The 23,818-nt window shown below is 35.7% G+C and overlaps 1 protein-coding gene across 1 annotated transcript in view; it reads left to right on the forward strand.

The window, feature by feature from the left end:
- Window positions 1-23,818, forward strand: part of LOC125681706 (uncharacterized) — a 41,346-nt gene that overhangs the window by 640 nt on the left and 16,888 nt on the right. The window contains exons 2-7 of the mRNA XM_048921899.2: window positions 7,903-8,023; window positions 8,970-9,070; window positions 13,065-13,206; window positions 20,372-20,466; window positions 21,576-21,681; window positions 23,711-23,795. Coding sequence (XP_048777856.2) covers window positions 7,903-8,023; window positions 8,970-9,070; window positions 13,065-13,206; window positions 20,372-20,466; window positions 21,576-21,681; window positions 23,711-23,795 — 650 coding nt within the window. The remainder of the gene's footprint in view (window positions 1-7,902; window positions 8,024-8,969; window positions 9,071-13,064; window positions 13,207-20,371; window positions 20,467-21,575; window positions 21,682-23,710; window positions 23,796-23,818) is intronic.

The raw sequence follows: 23,818 nt of genomic DNA on the forward strand, positions 1-23,818 counted from the left end.
AGACCTATATTATTATATATATATATAATAATATAGGTCTGTACTTTAGTCAGATTGGGTAAAATGCAGCCGTTTTATCGTTTTCGAAGTGAGTAGGTAATCAGTGAACAGACATGTTTTTTACTGCAGTAAATATTGGTATTTTTACATGATTACATGAACTAGTATATTTTTATTTGATTGTCATGTAATTGTATTATACCAGTGAGATAGATTCAATAAACGTTTTCGAATGCCAGTGTTGAATAATAAAATATTCTAGAAGAACATTGTTTACAGATTTAAGGTGGCTCACTACACCCTGAAATAGTTCCTTAAATCAGTACGAATTGATTTAATCATATAAGATATGATGATATATAATAAGTACATATATGTCAAAAGGGCAGAAAATATAGGATAAAACATTATTTTAAAATAATTAATTCAATACATATGAACAAAAGACTCTGGCGGATGTGAATCCAAAGCTGCGGTTCACCATCCCAATGAGCTACGATGATAGACAAACAAATCGATCGATACAAATAACTTCACAAAACATTTAAATCACCATCTTGTGGCATAGTGTCATAAAGGGTATAAGGTTTAGTGTAGTGAGCTACATGCTATTTGGAAATTCAAACTTGGAGTTGAATAACTCCACCCATCTTTTGTGGTTTTTATGTAGTACACACGCAATATTGGACGAGACCGTAAAAACCGAGGCCCCGTGTCACAGCTGGTGTGACACGATAAAGATATCGAGCCCTCCCTGCTCAAAGGTCGTAAGCGCAGAGCATAGGCCTAAATTTTGCAGCCCTTCACCAGCTATGGTAATGTCACCATATGAGTGAAAAATTCTTGAGAGGGACGTTAAACAATATACAACCAACAGTATATTTTCCCACAGTTTATACTTTGAAGTGATGATTTTAATTATAGATTAGATTTTAATTAGATTTGAACCGGTGGAAATGCGATGTTTCGGGAAACCGAAAATATGTTATTAGATAACTAATACAGATATAACAAAATATCATACTGGCCCGGATTTTATAAGTGAGTAAATGTGTATATAGCATGTAATATATGTCGTAGGTGCAAGTACTTAATTAATTGAGAATGAATTTTAAAACGAAATGACCACATGAAAAGGAAACACGTTACAACTTTAAAAAATTCACAAGTTTAGAGTGACATTTGGTGAGATACCCTTATACACATAAAACTTAAAAGATGTTAACTTGCGTACAACGAATAGGAGAAGCCCTCTTCCACATGAAAGGTGAAGATAACGAACATTGATCAATCTCATAACTCCTATAAGCAAACAAAATAGAGAGATGGACAAGCACGGACCCCTGGATATACCAGAGGTGGGATCAGGTGCCTGGGAGGAGAAAGTATTTCCACATATAATAGTTTATTTTCATTGTAATAGGAATGTTTCATTGTTCGTGACCCAGTTGGCACGACACGCCTTTGGAACTTGCTCCAGAGAAAGAAAAGGGTGGTGGTGTTGCCATATCATTTAACTATTTGATAGAATGTATATTTAGCCTTGTTCAGTTTGTGAAGAGAACATTACAGGCAGTGCAAGTAAAATGTAAAAAAAAAAAAAATAATAATAATAAATAAATAAATAAATAAATAATAATAGAATAAAAAAATTAAAAAAAGAAGGACGCTACAAACATTCAGCGAAAAGTATTATGATATCGCAACATTATTGTTTTTGTAGTAAAGTTGTTTTGTTTTTTTACTGAATTTATTATTGTTACTTTTTATTTAGAGTTTTATTTCTTTATTTCCCCCTATGTTGCGGTTACAGGCCATGGATTGTTATTTCTTTCACCAATAAATCCCAGTGAATTAAATTGTGAAGTTTCCATGCTTCATATATTTTCTAAGTGATGCATTTCTAACATTTATTTCGATCTGCCTTATACGTTTTTATTTCATTATGTCAGCATCGGTAGATGGCGCTTGGTTCGAAATCGGAAAATAAATTCGAAAGTAGGAACTGAGAGCTTGTAACCATTGTTATCTCCATGTCATCTTATTCTTCATATTTGCAGAATTTTTAGAACTAGTATAGAAAAACATAATATATTTGAAGCAAGGATATTCGAAACTGCGATTATGTAGGGCGCGTGTACGACAACACAGCGTGACCGGTTAAACGACTGTAATAAATTTATAATGAGTTCAGCAGCCTACATGGACGTATCTCGTGTAATAGTACAAGACACATGGAGGTCATAGCCCCAAAGATAAGTATACATGTGATTAGCAGGTTACGCAGTCACAGGGTGCTCTCGCGGTCTTTGCACCTCGCTATCAGTGTTGGATCGTTAACTTGAATTGTCTCCTTGATCTTTGTCCCTTGTCTGAGGCCAGTTTTAATACATGCAACACATCAACTGAAGGGGGTTTGGTGTGTACTTGTTTTGAAGTGTGATTTTCATTTACATGTATCTTGAAGTATTATCTCTTCTTACTACATATAAAGATGTGATAATTTAATATCAGAAAAATATTTTTAATCCTAGAATTACTTGAGACTTTTTTTTTTAATATGGCTGAAAAGGAATCATGAAAACCGTCCGTTAGACGTTAAGGAATGGTGTATGATTGCATGAGCTTTTAAAATGACATTACAGAAATGAAACAATTTTTTTTAAAATAATAAATTAAATAATAATGAAAAAACAAACACTACGAGCATTATTACATAGTACACATGTATTAACAGTGACCGTTATATTACGTTAATACTTTACAATGTTATACAACTGACCACATAGCTGAAGTAGGCTCGACAGACATAGAAATGTACGTAACATAGAAATACGACGCCTCCATGCATGGGTCTCCTTGCCCCGAACCACACAAATGAAAGATGTGTCTTTTGTTGGAAAAACCTATGAGAGAACAAAATTTAGAAATGGAGGGGTATATTTAAACGACCCTAATATGCATACATGTACATGTACACCCCCTGTCGTGTCCCGTCGAGATTTAAGTCCTCAGTACCCCTTGCTTGTCCTAAGAGGCGACTAAATGGCGCAAAAACCGAGGTCCCGTACCGCAGCAGATGTGGCACGATTAAGATCCCTCCTTACTCAAAGGCCATTAGCGCCCATCATAGGCCTAAATTTTGTAGCTCTTCACGTGACCGCCAATGGTGACGTCTCAATATGAGTGAAAAATTCTCGAGAGGGACGTTGAACAATACACAATCAATCAATCAATCGCCCCCTCTCGTACCTGACCTAAAGAAGATATGTAAATGGTAGTCATCATTGACAGTTGCAAGAAAAGAGATTGTATTGTATAAGGATTAACTATAGATTACGCAGAGTACACATATTTATGTATTGTAATTTTGCATTCCGTAGGGATCCGGGTTAGAATAGGTCCCCAGTACCCCTTGCTTACCCTCTCGAGAATATTTCACTCATATGGAGACGTCATCACTGCCAGTGAAGAGCTACAACATTTAGGCTTATGCTCGGCGCTTATGACCTTTGAGCAGGGAGGGATCTTTATCGTGCCACACTTGCTGTGACGTGGAGCCTCGGTTTTTGCGGTCTTATGCGAAGGGTCCCGTATAGTCGCCTCTTACGACAAGCTGGGGATACTAAGGACCTATTCTAACCCGGATCCCCACGGTATATTACACTCGTTATCCCTGCTTGCCTAACTCAACCTCGTTTCATTTTTATTATTGAGGAAGGGGGTGTTGCTAAAACGCGGAACGAAACGGAATTTAAGAATTAGAATGATTAATGTAGATACGATAACGCCAGAAATAGGGGGGGGGGGTGATTCATTTTGATTAAAGTCAACGATTTGGGAATTGTTTACAAGTGAGAAAACAACTTTATGTTAAATTTTTGCATCATAAATTGATTTCTAAAAGCGAATCAAGTTAAACGTTAGTATAAGAATTTAAAAAGCGTTTTACAAGAATTTTGAAATTTCAGCATTGACAGAGGTGTTAGTGAGCAATGACACCTATGGGTAGAGAATGAACAGAACACGCGTGGTTCATATACCCCCCTCCGGCAAAACGTGATTAACGCACATGTATTTACACATAATACCGTGAATATGTGTGCTTAGAACAGGGAGTGTGATATGTGCATAAAAAAAAAACATAAAAAAAACAACGACAATTTATGATCTTATTAAGTCAACAACTTTAAAAACATCTTGTGTTTGGTTTATCTTCTTTTTTAACTAACAGTGAATTGGTGACCACAGCACTCCAATCCTAAATAGGGAGGACTTCTGGCAGTTCATTTCTAAACTAAATATATGTACTTGCATAGCTTAACATTTAGATTAATAATTCCATTCAAGCATAAATTCTGTGTTAGCCTTTTAGCAATTTCATATATTATGAAATAAATCTGTGTAATTCATCTTACTATGGGTCGTAAACTTCACTCTAGTTTGCATTGGTTCTGTTTCAATCTTTCATTCCAGCTGTATCTCTTCAGTTTCAGCATTAATCCGCAGGATATCGGTAAATATACGAACTTCACATAGATTCATCTCAAAGAGGCAAACCTATTTTCCACATCGGACTCGTTCGCTTTAAAATTTGATGTGATACATAAATGTATATTGTACCAGGTGTAGAACTAAATTCAAATTCGAATTCAATTATATTAAACATATCTAGTTCGATGAAAAGCACGTTCGTTTAAAAAGACTATGTTTGGGGAAAAGCGTTCAAAAAATTATTTTATCTTTTACAATGTTTCTTTGGGGGGGGGGGGGGGGGGGGGGGGTACGTTTTATTCATTGGAGAGGCTCATAAAATCTTTTCTTAAAGTAGCAGCCAGAATAAAGGTCATAAAATGTGAAAGGGGTTCAGTTATGAATCAAGTCTTTTTCAGTATGTTTATTTTATTTTTCTTCTTCATTTGTTAAACAACATACTGTCACAATCTGAGGGGGGGGGGGGTATTCATCATGACAAAGGGGGGGGGGGGGTAAAGCCGGGAAAAAGGATGGTACCAAAAGGCGCTTGCTTAATATTTCTATTAAGACTTACTATGCAAAAACTAAGCAAACACCTGTTTCATCCACAAAATTCACTGTTTTAAAATACATTAATGCATTAGTATGAGGTGTTAAAGGGATTTATTCACGATTTTCCTCCAAATTCTGTTTTTCACTTTAAATTATTAAAATCTACAGTCTAATATCTTTAGAAGGTTTCACAAAATAAAAATTAAGGTTATTCATCATGACAGAAACTCATTATAGAGAATTTGTTATTTGTTTTGAAAACAAAGATTGGTGTGTGTTATTGTTTACGAAGCTTTCAAAATAAATGGATATTGATCCAAGTTTATTATATATATATATATCACATTTCAAATATACTTTAGGTAAAATGTGTCATATAAAAGTTAAAATTTGTGATTATTCAAAATGACGATGCTTTGAATTACAAAATTAACGTTTCACTGGTTGGTTTATTTACATAAAAAGGCTCGAGTTTACATAACAAAGAATCAAAGCTAAAATATTGCTCTTATCCTTGCATTCAGACGGTCCAAATTTTGGTTGTCAACATTAAATGAGTTACATTTTTAACATCAAAAATAAAAAATATTTCTTTCGAAAAACGTGAATCAATCCCTTTAATATGAAATGGTGGATTCTGAGGATGACTTTCTGTTTTCTCTGTAATTTCTGCTTCCCTTGTTCATAATAAGCCTTTGAATTTTACGAACTGTTGACCTCATAACATTATTGCATAAAATACTTTCCGTTCCGTCTTCCGTTCCGCGTTTTAGCAACACCCGAGGAAGGGGTACACATGGACATTCGCTATTTATACTCTGTATCTTTACCAGCACATTTTAACATGGGAGTTCTTATTTGAGGTTAAATTCCACTTGCATTAAAACGTTAATGATGTTAAAGTACACATTGATGATCATTATATCCCATGTACTTATATCGATCTTATGCAATGTTCATCTTTTTCACTGTAGGTTGAAATTAACCTCGTTTCTTTTATAGAGAGAACAAAGGTCACCATGACAACTTAGATGTGTAGAAAGTGAATAATACATGTACAAAATACATAGATGTGAGAAAGGAAACTAAAGAGTGGTTTTATTGTCATTATTGGGGATATGACTGACCCCAGCATTGTGAGAAAATCAAATGACGCAGTACATACATATGTAAGCTCGTTATGTTAATTTTCATTGAAAGCTGGAGATCATCGTACCCCTTAATACTAACGGTAACCGCAAAAACATTTATAATTACGTCCACACCACCTAGCTGAGGAGCTGATTTTAATCAGATTGCATAGCGTCTCAAGCACAGGAGGGTCACCATTAGTTGTATTAAGATACATGCATTCCCAGGTAGTGCAAAGTCAAGTTTGTACAATGCAGGGGCCCTGGGCGCAGTGTTAGGCCTCAATACGAAATCAAACTTTTACATGAGAATATAATTATTATACCCCCACGCAACGAAGTTGTGGAGGTTATAATGTTTTTGACCCGTCTGTCAGTCCCTTTCTTGTCAGCACAACTCCTCGAAGACCGCTGTACAGAATTTCGTGAAACTTTTTAGTTAGTAAGGACACACTGTGTAGATGTGCATATTTCCAGAAAATTCTGATTGAATACTTTTTCTGGGAGTTAAGCTCCCTTTGATCTTAGAATTTCGAGCGATCTGTCCTGTTCTTGTCTGCGCAACTCCTCTGAGACCGCTCAACAGAATTTCATCAAACTTTGTAGTTAATAACGATACTGACAATGTGCAGATGTGCATATTCCGAGAAAATTCTGATTCAATAATTTTTCTGGGAGTTATGTCCCTTTTTAACTTAAAATTCCGTGCCCGTCCGTCTTGTTCTTGCAGAGCCATAGGTGGGTGGGTGGGTGGGTGTTTGTGAATACACATATCGTTGAAACTCTTCTTTTCTCCTGAACGAAGCAGACGAACAGGATGTACATGTATAATCACGTGTTTAACTTTCGATGAAATATAGGAATCACTATGTCTTTATGTTGCTCGTCTCCAATATTTCTATTTGAACAGCCTGTAATTGGTAATGGAGAGACATCTGGTAGTGCACATGACCGACATCGACCCTGCATCAAGCTCATTTGTCCACGATAAAGATCAATGACAAAACACGAGTTATATTTGTCCAAACAATAACACTAGAGGCGATGATTTATTTTGGTTACAAAGAACAAACGATATCCATTTGACGGAGTTTGACAGATCCACCATTCCATCATCACACCTAACACCTGTAGTTAGCTTTTGTGGTGTGTGAAGGCCCATGGACGTTTTGGTTTTATCTAGCTGCAAAACTAGCTCTCTGAAAAAAAATATTGGGACAGATCGGAGATTATCTCTCCCAATATTTTTTCCAGAGAGCTACGGTTACATGTATGTAGCTAGATTTTATCTTGATGTTTATTACTGTAACCACTTTCTTGAAGTCAACGATATGGGTTTACTGCCCACAATGATAATTATAATTAATATACCAGTTCCCCTTAAGCCCAAGCAAACGGAATGCACTGATTTTGTTAAAATGTATTCTATAACAAAGAATATAAATATAAACATATTAACTACAAATAGGTTTGTAAAAGTTTCTATTCAACTACCCAAGATATTCATATATCTGCGCGACATATGTTATATGAAATTATATCCACTAGGTATATAGTACATGTATGATAAAAGTATAAAGTATGACGAATTATCATTATAGAGCACACTCAACCCACATCGGTGCGCGTCATTTTTGTGAGGTTTATACATGTAATTGTGATTTTTTGAAAGCATATTTATCGTAATATGATGTACTGATTTTATCCATTATCGTGTGTTTCAGGAAACATATTTTCATTGTAGGGTTACATTTTGATCGAGGATTTTTTTGACACCAAGACAGAGTTAGATCCAGTGAGGGAGGCTATTAATGAATTGGTAGATGGGCTGGCCATTAAACTTCACGACGCTGGCAAGATTAAAAGTAAGCACGGAATTATGTATAAATTTATTTTGGATTTTTGTATACGTCCCTTTGAGATTAAGACATTATCAATTGTAGATGAGGTGTCACAAATTTAAACCAGTGAGGCTTCTTTATCATAACCCGCCTGCCAAGACACGTGACCTCAAAAAGTCTTGTCCGAAAGACCTGCGACTCTCATTTCCCTTAAAGATTAGATGACCTTTATTGGTTGTAAGGTCCAAAGGTCAGTCTGGACATTGGAAGATATTGTCTGTTCAATTTGATAAACTGGCTCTAGCTTAGGCGTAGGTGATCCGTATTGATTGAGGTCAAGGGTCAATCTTGACATTTTAAGATATTGTCTGCTCAGTATTTTTAGAACCCTTTGATTGACAGACATCGAACTTTGTACACTGACTCCCCTAAGTAGTAGATGTTCCCTATTACTTTTGGGGTCACAAAGTCAAAAGTAAGGGATCAAACTAATTTGTACAGAAGAAAATATTGTCCACTCAATATCTTGTGAATCATTTGATGAAAGGCATCAAAAGAGGTACACTAGTACCCCCTAAAGAATAGATGAACCCCATTGATTTTCACAAGTACAAAGGTCATGACTCAAATGACTAGTTATTGGAGAAGTCTGTTTTGTGTCTTGAGAGATCAAACTTGGTGCACATGCATCTTATGCCAAGTGAAAATATTACATAGAGAGTACATGATTTGTCTTGTTTTTACGACGCAAAGAAAGTATGTCACACCCGAATGATTGCTGATACTGCTTGAAGCCAAGTTCTACAAATCATGATGTAAGATAAACACCCTATATTAGCTCTTCACGGGCGTATTATGTACCGTTGACGGTACTCTTGTTAAAACATTTAATACAGTAACTTATGTAATCCTATTTTATGAAATTACGTTGTGTATTATTCATATGTATTCAATATATATCTATCTATAGAGTTGTACAAGGAGTATGGATTTTTTGAACGTTTGACAAAAATTGAGGCGGAATTTCCTGGAGCTAATATCATTTTACACAAGACCGGAAAACTTCCGCAGGCAAGTGCAATTCTGTAAATTTTGAATTCCTTTTATATTTATAGAGGTCAATTTACAAAATCACAATATGACATACTGGTTTTGACTACGGGTCGTTCCGCTATCCGTTGCAGTCCGACTTAGAATTAGCGTTTAAAATATAGCTAATTGTGATCATCCTCACAATATTTGAATGAATGTTGATTGTCCGTTTCGGCAAATCAGATTCGTTTTCACCAGCTATTAGACTCAGAGTTCAAATGATTCAACAAATGAAAACTTTGAATTTCCGTTGAAGATCTGTATCAAAATAGTAATATTGTCCAATAGTTTTGCAACGTCTGAACTTGAGTCATCCAGTGCTGAACAACTATAATATGGTTGTGACTCTTTTTGTCGAAACGGACGATCAACTTCATTCAAATATTATGAGGATGACCACCAATAGCTATATTTTAAACGGTAGTTCTAAGTTGGACTGCAACGGATGCACAAAATCCAGCGTAATGAAGGAAAATTCCATGGAGAAAATGGTGTAGGGTTAACCATGGCGACCTAATTCTCGGAAGTTGTAATTATTTTTCAAAGTTTCTGTGAAGTCAGGTAAACGATTTAGTTTTTACAAAACAGAATATTCTAGCTTTCAATTGGGAAAAAACTTTTTATGCATTATCACGATTAATACCGACGTTTTGAGAGTTTGACGCGAGCAACCGAGAATTTATGGCTGCTTTGTTAGCTCCCTTTTCACTAAATATACCAGTTTGCTCAGATTGTGCCAAAACTCTGTGATTTGAAAGAACTTCTCTAAATACATGTATATATGAGAAAATGAAAATATATTTTAGAATATTTCTGTAGTTATGTGAACAGTTGAAGAGATTTATTGACAAGTCAATTGCAATGTGCAATAGACACATTAAAAGGAATAATTTTGATTTTACCTCAGACCTAAAAGCAAAGATATTGGTGCAATCTTTGCACCTATTAAGGTTGACATGATTTTGTGTCATGTACTTTTATCTGTTTATGATGAATAAACATCTAACGGGCGTATCATGTGCGTGTCGGTGCACATTATTTTCATTTATAATCTATACTCTTCATGAAATTACGTAATATGCCAACATTACGCAAATCTAGTATAATATCTATCAATTTTGTTTTGTCGAAACACCTCAATTCTATTCTGTAATTTTAGTAAACGACCATCAACCCATCATCTGTCTTAAAACAATGGTTTAATCATTAGTGTTGCAGAATAGCTTTGCTTTATAAGTAGGTTTTAGCATAAATAAAAAAAAGAAGATTAAAGACAATTGCATGAATGTGCATATTAGGTAACTCATATTTACCTAGTTTCTGTTTGCTGAAATCTGATATGAAAATCCCGACACTGATACTTTAACCAAAATTCAAGATTTATACAAGATGTAGTACATGTAAACAAGGAAAAGTATAAATCCAGAGGCCACATGAGTAGCACAAAACTAACAGAGAATGAAATGGGGTTTAAGCTCTCAGAACTGAATTTACTAAGTTTTAAACATTCTTTTTAAATAATAATGGAGTGGAATCATCTAGATATGGGTCAAAACACCAGATTATGATGGTTCATGGATATACACAACCCTTGTGCCAAATTTTAGCTTCTGGTGTATTTCAAGTTTCAAGGCCTGGAAACATATTTGATAAAATTTTCTCAGTGACCTTGATGATGGCTACCTGACCTTAGTTATGGGTCATGACAAATTGTCTGAACATAATAAGCAAAGTTCAGTGCCAAGTCTACATAATATGTATGTCTATGATTACATACTCCAGCATGCTAGAGGTTCACGCCGAGACACTTTTGGTTTGGTACTGTATAGGCCAAAATTAGAAGGGATTGTTTGATAAACATTATTGATTGATTGATGTTTTCCACCACACTCAACAATTTTTCAGTTATATGGTGGCGCCCAGTTTTTTATTGGTGGAAGAGAGAACCCAGATACAATGTACCTGGGAAGAGACCACCGACCTTCCAAAAGTAAACTGGGTAACTTTCTCACTTACCGGCGCGAGCGGGATTCGAACCCGCGCCGAAAGAGGTGAGAGGCCGTGTGATTTTGGGCGCGATGCTCTAACCACTCTGCCACGAAGGCCTTTTGATAAACATTAAAAGCGTTGACATTAAAGGACACATCGCATGTTTTTAAACTTTTTAATTTTTTCAGCAAAATTAATTAATTTCATGCCTAAAACAACTTTACATGTGTTTTAAATGAAACAGTTTGCGTAGTTTTCGAGTTTGAAAGCGATGAAATTCAAATCTTGCGATATGCATATTTTCTTCGATATTTTACGCGCCATTATCTGTGACGTCATATGTGACCTCGAGCGAGAATATTTGAAAACAGTTGATAACCATTTCCAGTCTGATTAAAATCAAACCTCTCACTTCGCTCGATATACGGATAGTCGCTCCCACGCAGCGACTATCCGTATATCGAGCGAAGTGAGAGGTTTGATTTTAATCAGACTGTAACCATTTCATAAACAGATTAGATTTAATTGACAAACAAACAATTATCACATTAACAGCTTGTAAATAACACTGCATTAGGGTGTTTTGTGCCGTTTAAGGGTGTACTTGCTGTCAGTAGAGAGGATTTGGACTGTGTTTTTTCCCCCAATTTTCGAAGGAAGGTATGAGGGACAAGACGTGAATATTTTTTGTCGGCACAACGACTTTGCCATAAAACCCCCCAGTAGAATTTGTCCCTGTACTTTTTCAAACAAGCACTTGGACAAAGACGTAGATAAACTGCGAGAAAATGGTTCTATCGAAGCTACACACTGTTACATATAGGCCTACGGCATATGCTTTCGTTCTGCTCTCGAATTCAATACACACTCGCACCAACTGACCTTCACCTTGTAACAACATATAGGCAGAACTTTGCTAGCAGTGTCTACCAACTGGTAGTTTTAAAAAAGAAATTTTAAGATAAAAAATAATTGAACTTTCAATTATAAATAATAAAATATAATATTTTCCGACTTTGAATTGAATTATAATGCTTTCATTTTTTTTAAGGAACGCATACGTGTTAACAACAACAGCACGCCGCGCTCCCACTTCCTAAGTAACAACGTGTTGATAACAAAAAATAATGATTAGGCCTAATAAAATTGTTTTAATAAAATAATTTAAAAGTATTGTGATTTTCACAATAAGTTTGATCATTATTATTTTTTTTTTTCGAAATGCACCCGTGACAGTAGGCCTAGTTGTCGTAATCGTATTATAATTTAGGCCTATCTAACTTCTCCATAAATAAATTTAATAATAATTGCACTGTTTATTTTAGAAAAACAACAACGCTAATTACAGTTGTTTACAGAAATGGCATTACCAAATTGTGTTTAGACAGTGATCCCTGGTAAACATTATTTACTCGCAAATTTATGCAGATTTCATACTCGCTTTTCTCGCTACATTTGGGTCGCTATTTGTATGCACTGGTGGCTAAAAGATATAAGACTCGGGGAATTTGTCGACATCGAAATAAATGTTATCCATGGTAAATAAATTAGGCCCCTAAAACCCGAGTTTTTAAAAATATCTAACACTACTTTTACAACAAGTTGATCGACGAAGGTCGCATATGACGTTACTGTACCACGTGACTACCTATCTAATTAACTAGGCTTTTTGAAATCGGGGCTTAGATTTAAGTCCGTATTGTGGCTAATTATCGCAATACTTCAGCGAACGAACTATTACAATTAATTTCTATAAGCATAAGGAAGACAAAATGCATATAATTCTGTATACTTTGAAAACACGAGATGTGTCCTTTAACAAATGACCATCGCTATTGAAATATTGGTTATTAATTTATGTTTAATTATTTCTAGCATGTTTTTCGACGTCTGGGAATGTCTTTGTTGTAATCATAATATACAGGATTGTGACTATGTAAGTTGTTTTATATATGTATCTTTTAGTGTGTTTGATTTATTTCAGGCGTTTAGAGATCTCTGGTCAAACGATAAATTATTGAACGTCATCGAGCAGCTGATTGGTCCTGATATTGCGACGTCGCCAGTCTGGAATCTGAGAACGAAAACTCCGAAAAACAATGCAACAATTGTACCCTGGCATCAAGGTTCGTCGGCTATATTTGTGGAAGGGGGCTCTATGAAATACCGGAAAATGCCATTTCTCAAAAAACTTATTTTAAGGAATAATATACGAGTAGTATATCATAATATGTGATTCAAATTTGTTCAAATGACATCATTAGTTGTCATGGGGTCTAAAGTTTATTGTAGGAATGTATGGGAAATTTCTTTTAAAATTTTATTTTAGATAAAATTGAAATATTCTGTGTATTGATCCCCATTATCCGCCCCTCAACGTTTGTCTTAAAATAGTATCCCAGCATACATTGTATACAGCAGTAACAAAGATCGTCCGTTAACCAATGTCCAATATTTATATTCCCGATGTATTTCGCGTTCAATATCACGGTCTCCAAATTGTAATGAAAGCTATTTCTTCATGAATGCCTTGCAGTTGTAAACAATGCGCGTATATTCAATACATATAAATATAGTACGTCTATTTTAACGGCTGGTAATTCCAACAGAAATGAAAGTAGAATGTAAATATATGAAACAAGTCCCAAGCAAAAAGAAAGTAAAGTCACCATGGCTAGGTTGATAAATTCTAAGAATTACGTTAAAGCAGGTCATAAAAAACTTGGCTGGAATAAAATCCGTGAAACGGTGCGACGTCGTAATTGTGACGTCACAATTGACATAATAAGTAATTCATTTTTTTAAAGTATTGAATTCGAATTCTATTTTTGTGCTAGTTTGATTTATAAACAAAATAAATCTAATAGCTACTAAGATCGGGGGTGGGGTAATACAGCTGTCCTACTTTTGTCGAGGAATATGTGTTTGATCAATATGAAAGTAAATTGACAACTTCATCACTGTATATCTAGTGACGATGACACATTTAAAATAAATGTTAACCGTGTCATGTAAATTTCTACAAAATGTAGAGTATTTATGATATATGCCATAAAATATATGCGTGAAACACTAAGAATTTATCTATCTTATAACAATTTTATTCAACGGAAGAAAGACTATTTACCATGCTGCATACTTTTAAAAAAATTATTATACACTGGTGAAAGGTACAGTTAGAATCGCCTGTTGATTAAAAAGACTTTCAATGAAAACTCTTAAACATCAGTGATAATTATAATCATTTCTTACTGAACCTAGTTATAATTCTATCAGTGCTTTCGATAAACTTTGGGTATATTGCCATTATTATCACTGTTTGGGTGTATTGCCATTATTGTCACTGTTGGGTGTATTGCCATTATTGTCACTGTTTGGGTGTATTGTCATTATTGTCACTGTTTGGGTGTATTGTCATTATTGTCACTGTTTGGGTGTATTGTCATTATTGTCACTGTTTGGGTATATTGACATTATTGTCACTGTCTGGGCGTATTGCCATTATTGTCATTATTGTCACTGTTTGGGTGTGTTACTATTATTATCACTGTTGGGTGTATTGTCATTATTGTCACTGTTTGGGTGTATTGTCATTATTTTCACTGTTTGAGTGTATTGTCATTATTGTCACTGTTTGGGTATATTGACATTATTGTCACTGTTTGGGTGTGTTGCTATTATTATCACTGTTTGGGTGTATTGACATTATTGTCACTGTCTGGGTATATTGTCACTATTATCACTGTTTGGGTGTATTGACATTATTGTCACTGTCTGGGTGTATTGTCATTATTGTCACTGTTTGGGTGTGTTGCTATTATTATCACTGTTTGGGTATATTGTCATTATTGTCACTGTTTGTGTGTATTGCCATTATTGTCACTGTTGGGTGTATTGCCATTATTGTCACTGTTTGGGTGTATTGTCATTATTGTCACTGATTGGTTGTGTTGCTATTATTATCACTGTTTGGGTATATTGCCATTATTGTCACTGTTTGGGTGTATTGCCATTATTGTCACTGTTTGGGTGTATTGTCATTATTGTCACTGTTTGGGTGTATTGCCATTATTGTCACTGTTTGGGTGTATTGTCATTATTGTCATTGTTTGGGTGTATTGCCATTATTGTCACTGTTTGGGTGTGTTGCTATTATTATCACTGTTTGGGTGTATTGACATTATTATCACTGTTTGAGTGTATTGTCATTATTGTCACTGTTTGGGTATATTGTCATTATTTTCACTGTTTGGGTGTGTTGCTATTATTATCACTGTTTGGGTGTATTGACATTATTATCACTGTTTGAGTGTATTGTCATTATTGTCACTGTTTGGGTATATTGTCATTATTTTCACTGTTTGGGTGTATTGTCATTATTGTCACTGTTTGGGTGTGTTGCTATTATTATCACTGTTTGGGTGTATTGACATTATTGTCACTGTTTAGGTGTATTGTCACTATTATCACTGTTTGGGTGTATTGACATTATTGTCACTGTTTGGGTGTATTGTCATTATTGTCACTGTTTGGGTGTATTGTCATTATTTTCACTGTTTGAGTGTATTGTCATTATTGTCACTGTTTGGGTGTATTGTCATTATTGTCACTGTTTGGGTGTATTGAAATTATTATCACTGTTTGGGTGTACTGTCTTTATTGTCACTGTTTGGGTGTATTGTCATTATTTTCACTGTTTGGGTGTGTTGCCATTATTATCACTGTTTGGGTGTATTGCCATTGTTGTCACTGTTTAAACCCTGTGGTAGTGTTATAATTTAGATAAGTTCGGGATATATTTATTAAAAAGACCATGTGATGACGTCATATCAAGGCGCATAATTGTCATCTTGTTATGATATGTAATCTTCTCATGAATAAACACTCGAAATAGTTTTAAAAGGCTAAGTTCCCTTTCTATAGGACATATTTTAACGACTGCAATTGACATGCTTAAATTGTGATTGTCTAAATCAGTCAAAGTCAAACCTATTTGTGATTGTCTAAGTCAGTCAAAATCTAGCCTGTGTGTGATTGTCTAAATCAGTAAGAGGGAAGCCTGTTTGTGATTGTCTAAATCAGTAAGAGGGAAGCTTGTTTGTGATTGTCTAAATCAGTAAGAGTCTAGCCTGTTTGTGATTGTCTAAATCAGTAAGAGTCTAGTCTGTTTGTGATTGTCTAAATCAGTAAGAGGGAAGCCTGTTTGTGATTGTCTAAATCATAAGAGGGAAGCCTGTTTGTGATTGTCTAAATCAGTAAGAGGGAAGCCTGTTTGTGATTGTCTAAATCAGTAAGAGTCTAGCCTGTGTGTGATTGTCTAAATCAGTAAGAGGGAAGCCTGTTTGTGATTGTCTAAATCAGTAAGAGGGAAGCCTGTTTGTGATTGTCTAAATCAGTAAGAGGGAAGCCTGTTTGTGATTGTCTAAATCAGTAAGAGTCTAGTATGTTTGTGATTGTCTAAATCAGTAAGAGGGAAGCCTGTTTGTGATTGTCTAAATCAGTAAGAGTCTAGCCTGTTTGTGATTGTCTAAATCAGTAAGAGGGAAGCCTGTTTGTGATTGTCTAAATCAGTAAAAATCTAGTCTGTTTGTGATTGTCTAAATCAGTAAAAATCTAGTCTGTTTGTGATTGTCTAAATCAGTAAGAGGGAAGCCTGTTTGTGATTGTCTAAATGAGTAAGAGTCTAGCCTGTTTGTGATTGTCTAAATCAGTAAGAGTCTAGTCTGTGTGTGATTGTCTAAATCAGTAAGAGGGAAGCCTGTTTGTGATTGTCTAAATCAGTAAGAGTCTAGCCTGTTTGTGATTGTCTAAATCAGTAAGAGTCTAGCTTGTTTGTGATTGTCTAAATCAGTAAGAGTCTAGCCTGTGTGTGATTGTCTAAATCAGTAAGAGTCTAGTCTGTTTGTGATTGTCTAAATCAGTAAGAGGGAAGCCTGTTTGTGATTGTCTAAATCAATAAGAGTCTAGCTTGTTTGTGATTGTCTAAATCAGTAAGAGGGAAGCCTGTTTGTGATTGTCTAAATCAGTAAGAGTCTAGCTTGTTTGTGATTGTCTAAATCAGTAAGAGGGAAGCCTGTTTGTGATTGTCTAAATCATAAGAGGGAAGCCTGTTTGTGATTGTCTAAATCAGTAAGAGGGAAGCCTGTTTGTGATTGTCTAAATCAGTAAGAGTCTAGTCTGTGTGTGATTGTCTAAATCAGTAAGAGTCTAGTCTGTTTGTGATTGTCTAAATCAGTAAGAGGGAAGCCTGTTTGTGATTGTCTAAATCAGTAAGAGTCTAGCATGTTTGTGATTGTCTAAATCAGTAAGAGGGAAGCCTGTTTGTGATTGTCTAAATCAGTAAAAGTGTAGTCTATTTGTGATTGTCTAAATCAGTAAGAGGGAAGCCTGTTTGTGATTGTCTAAATCAGTAAGAGGGAAGCCTGTTTGTGATTGTCTAAATCATAAGAGGGAAGCCTGTTTGTGATTGTCTAAATCAGTAAGAGGGAAGCCTGTTTGTGATTGTCTAAATCAGTAAGAGTCTAGTCTGTGTGTGATTGTCTAAATCAGTAAGAGTCTAGTCTGTTTGTGATTGTCTAAATCAGTAAGAGGGAAGCCTGTTTGTGATTGTCTAAATCAGTAAGAGTCTAGCATGTTTGTGATTGTCTAAATCAGTAAGAGGGAAGCCTGTTTGTGATTGTCTAAATCAGTAAAAGTGTAGTCTATTTGTGATTGTCTAAATCAGTAAGAGGGAAGCCTGTTTGTGATTGTCTAAATCAGTAAGAGGGAAGCCTGTTTGTGATTGTCTAAATCAGTAAGAGGGAAGCCTGTTTGTGATTGTCTAAATCATAAGAGGGAAGCCTGTTTGTGATTGTCTAAATCAGTAAGAGGGAAGCCTGTTTGTGATTGTCTAAATCAGTAAGAGGGAAGCCTGTGTGTGATTGTCTAAATCAGTAAGAGTCTAGCCTGTTTGTGATTGCCTAAATCAGTAAGAGTCTAGCATGTTTGTGATTGCCTAAATCAGTAAGAGTGTAGCTTGTTTGTGATTGTCTAAATCAGTAAGAGTCTAGCTTGTTTGTGATTGTCTAAATCAGTAAGAGGGAAGCCTGTTTGTGATTGTCTAAATCAGTAAGAGTCTAGCCTGTGTGTGATTGTCTAAATCAGTAAGAGGGAAGCCTGTGTGTGATTGTCTAAATCAGTAAGAGGGAAGCCTGTTTGTGATTGTCTAAATCAGTAAGAGTCTAGCCTGTTTGTGATTGTCTAAATCAGTAAGAGGGAAGCCTGTTTGTGATTGTCTAAATCAGTAAAAATCTAGTCTGTTTGTGATTATCTAAATCAGTAAGAGGGAAGCCTGTTTGTGATTGTCTAAATCAGTAAGAGTCTAGCTTGTTTGTGATTGTCTAAATCAGTAAGAGGGAAGCCTGTTTGTGATTGTCTAAATCAGTAAAAATTTAGTCTGTTTGTGATTATCTAAATCTGTAAGAGGGAAGCCTGTTTGTGATTGTCTAAATCAGTAAGAGGGAAGCATGTTTGAGATTGTCTAAATCAGTAAGAGTCTAGCCTGTTTGTGATTGTCTAAATCAGTAAGAGGGAAGTCTGTTTGTGATTGTCTAAATCAGTAAGAGTCTAGCATGTTTGTGATTGTCTAAATCAGTAAGAGGGAAGCCTGTTTGTGATTGTCTAAATCAGTAAGAGTCTAGCTTGTTTGTGATTGTCTAAATCAGTAAGAGGGAAGCCTGTTTGTGATTGTCTAAATCAGTAAGAGTCTAGTTTGTTTGTGATTGTCTAAATCAGTAAGAGGGAAGCCTGTTTGTGATTGTCTAAATCATAAGAGGGAAGTCTGTTTGTGATTGTCTAAATCAGTAAGAGGGAAGCCTGTTTGTGATTGTCTAAATCAGTAAGAGTCTAGTCTGTTTGTGATTGTCTAAATCAGTAAGAGGGAAGCCTGTTTGTGATTGTCTAAATCAGTAAGAGTCTAGCTTGTTTGTGATTGTCTAAATCAGTAAGAGTCTAGCTTGTTTGTGATTGTCTAAATCAGTAAGAGGGAAGCCTGTTTGTGATTGTCTAAATCAGTAAGAGTCTAGTTTGTTTGTGATTGTCTAAATCAGTAAGAGGGAAGCCTGTTTGTGATTGTCTAAATCATAAGAGGGAAGCCTGTTTGTGATTGTCTAAATCAGTAAGAGGGAAGCCTGTTTGTGATTGTCTAAATCAGTAAGAGTCTAGTCTGTTTGTGATTTTCTAAATCAGTAAGAGGGAAGCCTGTTTGTGATTGTCTAAATCAGTAAGAGTCTAGCTTGTTTGTGATTGTCTAAATCAGTAAAAGTGTAGTCTATTTGTGATTGTCTAAATCAGTAAGAGGGAAGCCTGTTTGTGATTGTCTAAATCAGTAAGAGGGAAGCCTGTGTGTGATTGTCTAAATCAGTAAGAGTCTAGCCTGTTTGTGATTGCCTAAATCAGTAAGAGTCTAGCATGTTTGTGATTGCCTAAATCAGTAAGAGTGTAGCTTGTTTGTGATTGTCTAAATCAGTAAGAGTCTAGCTTGTTTGTGATTGTCTAAATCAGTAAGAGGGAAGCCTGTTTGTGATTGTCTAAATCAGTAAGAGTCTAGCCTGTGTGTGATTGTCTAAATCAGTAAGAGGGAAGCCTGTGTGTGATTGTCTAAATCAGTAAGAGGGAAGCCTGTTTGTGATTGTCTAAATCAGTAAGAATCTAGCCTGTTTGTGATTGTCTAAATCAGTAAGAGGGAAGCCTGTTTGTGATTGTCTAAATCAGTAAAAATCTAGTCTGTTTGTGATTATCTAAATCAGTAAGAGGGAAGCCTGTTTGTGATTGTCTAAATCAGTAAGAGTCTAGTCTGTTTGTGATTATCTAAATCTGCCTTGCACTTCCCTGCAGCAAACCAAGTGTAGCCGGGTCCCTACTCGGCAGTCTGCACTCAAAATCTTCATCATAGTAGTTAACATAGCTGCGTAAAGTACGTGACGGTACATGTATGTACACATGTATGTACTGCAACGCTTCACGCCACAGATTTTCATAACGCGCTGAACCATGAAGTAAGCTGGAGTGAAACGTCATTCATGTCCTCATGTATTTTCAAAAATTAAATTATATTCTGTATATCGTACAGTGTTGATTTTTATGAAATAAATTAATTGTATAAACTATGCAAACTGTTTGAAAACGTGAAGTTATGAATTCAAAGAGTGCAATCTCTCCAATTTTGTCATAATGAATGTATTTTGTAAATGATATGGCTATCTACATGCACAGTGCCATGATGTTTCCTTATAATGATGATTTTAACACTAGATAGCGGATATTTCGACAATCAGTCGTACAAGGTATTGATTCCTACAGCCTGGATCCCGTTACTAGACACTGATGATTTCAATGGAGGAATGCAGGTATGTAAAGTAATTATAATGCTTGCTGGGAAATGACTGAATGTTTTACAATATATGTATTAAATGCTTTAAACACGAATCTTTTCATCTTTTGTCCTTCATAATTTAAAATCCACAGTAAATGCCTCCACCCTGTGAATTTCCATCACGATGCACTGTTCAATTTGTTCCCTTCTATTGTTGCACACGAAGACAAATTATATATCTGAAAGGGTTTTTTTTTGTTAGTCACGAAATAGCTATAAAACGTCATGAAGATTACTTTGTACACTATAGGTGGTTTCGTTTTCATGTCAGAAGGTCAAAGCAAGGAAGGATAGCAACCCTTTTTGTGCCTATTGAACTCGAAAGGAAGACTAAATCTTATTAATGTCCTACAAGAGATAATGACAAATACAATGTCATATAATTAGTTAAATGTTTACGGTTATTTGAAGTACATGACATCAAAAGTGATACAATTTTCGCAATTTTACTAAAAATTTACACAAAATATTAATTGTTCAAAAGTTTGTATTAAGAACACATACTTTAAGCGCAGCCTTAGACAACATATCCTGTCACTTGTGTACTTCAGAGATCAGTCTGTGACGTGAATATGAACTTTGACCAAGCCTACGCTCGATGTATTCTGAAAGAGCAACATTGCGAAACATGGTATACCGAAGATGGCGAGAAATTATCTTCTTCTATTCTAAGAGTCTTCTTATTCTTAATCAAATAGGAGATTAGAAAGTACATAACATTGGGATTCTTGTACAAAGTACACTTAAGTTTGAACGGCACTGCATTTAGGGAGTTGAATGGTCTGTCAGTGAGTAAAACATTGTCTGGCATGTTTCATAACAATTGAGGCCGTACTTTACACACTGAACTTGACTACGGATTGCTCCGTTTACCTGATCAAGATATAGGGCTCACGGCGGGTGTGCCCGGTCGATAGGAGATGCTTACTCCTCCTAGGCACTTGATCCCACCTCTGGTATATCCAGGGGTCCGTGTTTGCTCAATTCTCTAGTTTGTATTCTTTATAGGAGTTATGATCACTGTTCGTTATCTTTACCTTCTCATCATAGTTCCTTCACCAGTACATTTCTTTGGTTCCGTAGGTTGCAAAAGGAGGTCATCGTACTGGTCGCGTAGCCACTCATCAGTGCTGCTGGGGAAACACGTGGTACGTAATGATGGAGGAGGAAGAGATGAAGAAATCACTAGGTATGTATGATTTGGAATGTAATGTACTGAAACGGAAAATTATCTGATCCAAGGTTGGACACTAGCCAGATAACCAAAATTGCACTGAAAAAGATAATTCAATTTGTGAGTGCGTGATATAAAAAGTAACATGCCCGTCCGTTTTGGTAGTTTTTAGCTCAGCTGAGCGAAGGTTCAAGTGAGCTTTTCTGATCAAAATTTGTCTGTTGTCTGTCGGCAGCGTCGGCGTAAACGTTTCACATTTTCATCTTCTTCTCTAGAACCACTTTGCCAATTTCAACCAAACTTGGCACAAAGTATCCTTGGATGAAGGACTTTTAAATTTGTTCAAACGAAGGGTCATGCCCTCTTCAAATGGGAGATACATTGCAAAAATAGGGTGGGATCATTTAAAAATCCTCCCAAGAACCACTGGGTCAGAGGAACTCAGATTTACATGAAAACCTCCTGACATATTGCAGATTCATTTTTTTTCTTCAAAATCATGGACCCTGGGGGTAGGATGGGACCATAATAGGGGGTCAAAGTTTTACATACAAAATAAAATGTATAGGGAGAAAATCTTTAAAAATCTTCTTCTCAAGAACCACTGGACTAGGAAAGTAAAACAATACATGAAAGCTTCCTGACATAGTGCAGATTCAAGTTTGTTGAAATCATGGCCCCCGGGTAGAGGATGGGGCCACAATAGGGGATCAAAATTTTACGTACAAATTTATAGAGAAAATCATTAAAAAACTTCTAAAGAAGACTCTATAACAGCACAAATATCATAATATCGGGGCTAGAGGTGAATGTCTATAACAGCACAAATATCATAATATCGGGGCTAGAGATGTCTATACAGTAACAGTCTGAAGATATGAGCAAAGACGTGTTACTGCTACTTGTACGTCATGTATGTTGGGATCTATTCAGTATGCCGACATAAAGCGTGGCAGTTCATACCCTAATATTTACATTTCTATATGTTTTTACCTTCAATATGTTTACCATTTGAAATGATAGCCATTTCCTAATGAATGTGAACGATGTGTGCAACAATCTTGATAAATATAGCACGAATACTCAATATTTTAACGGCAGGGAATATTCCAACAGAAATGAAAGTAATGTAAATGTAAAATATCAATTTTATTTTTGAAAATTCATGAGGGTATGAACAGCCACGCTTCACGCCGGTATACTTTTGCTGGCGTAAAGTGTCGCAGTTCACGCCATCATGGATTTTCAAAACTGAAATATATTTCTTAAATAAATTTCCAATGGGTCTGCCTTTGATTTTTATACAAATTACAGTCCCATGGGGATCCGGGTTAGAATAGGTCCTCAGTACCCCTTGCTTGTCGTAAGAGGCTACTAAATGGGGCTTTCCTTCGGATGAGACCGCAAAAACCGAGACCCCGTGTCACAGCAAATGTGGCTTGACAAAGATCTCTACCTGCTCAAAGGCCGTAAGCACCGAGCATAGGATTAAATTTTGCAGCCCTTCACCGACAATGGTGACGTCTCCATATGAGTGGAAGATTCTCGAGAGGGACTTTAAACAATATACAATCAATCAATCTATAGAAATTAAAATGCTAGGCATTCCTTCGTTAATGCGTTGCAGTTGTAAACAGTACGCATATGAATATAGTTTGTCTGTTTCAACGGCAGGGAACTTTCACAGAAGTAAAAGTAGAATGTAAAAATAAACGTCTTTTTTAAATACATGAGGTTATGAACTGCAAAGCTTCACGTCGGTATACTTGTTATAAACACAAACGTGTTTGAAGTATGCCACTGGAAGCGTGAAGCGTCACAGTTCATACCCTCATGTACGTACATGTATTTATTTCTTAAATGTATACATGTTGATATTCGTGTATATTCCAAAATAGATCCAGATACTTTCATTCCAATCGGTTAACAAAAACATATGTACAGTAATGTGTGTTAATTACACTTTCATTTGAATATGATATTTACATGTATAAGGTTATTACCGTGAACATAATGTTTCTAACTAGTATTTGTACACACTCAGGGGTGGACATGGATAATGACGTCATCACATGTCCAGTTCCATACGGAGGAATGCTTTTGTTCAATAACCTGACTCCTCATCGCAGGTTGGTCATTATTATGAAGATTG

The sequence above is a fragment of the Ostrea edulis genome, chromosome 1 (genome assembly GCF_947568905.1).
Source record: "Ostrea edulis chromosome 1, xbOstEdul1.1, whole genome shotgun sequence".
Taxonomy (NCBI): domain Eukaryota; kingdom Metazoa; phylum Mollusca; class Bivalvia; order Ostreida; family Ostreidae; genus Ostrea; species Ostrea edulis.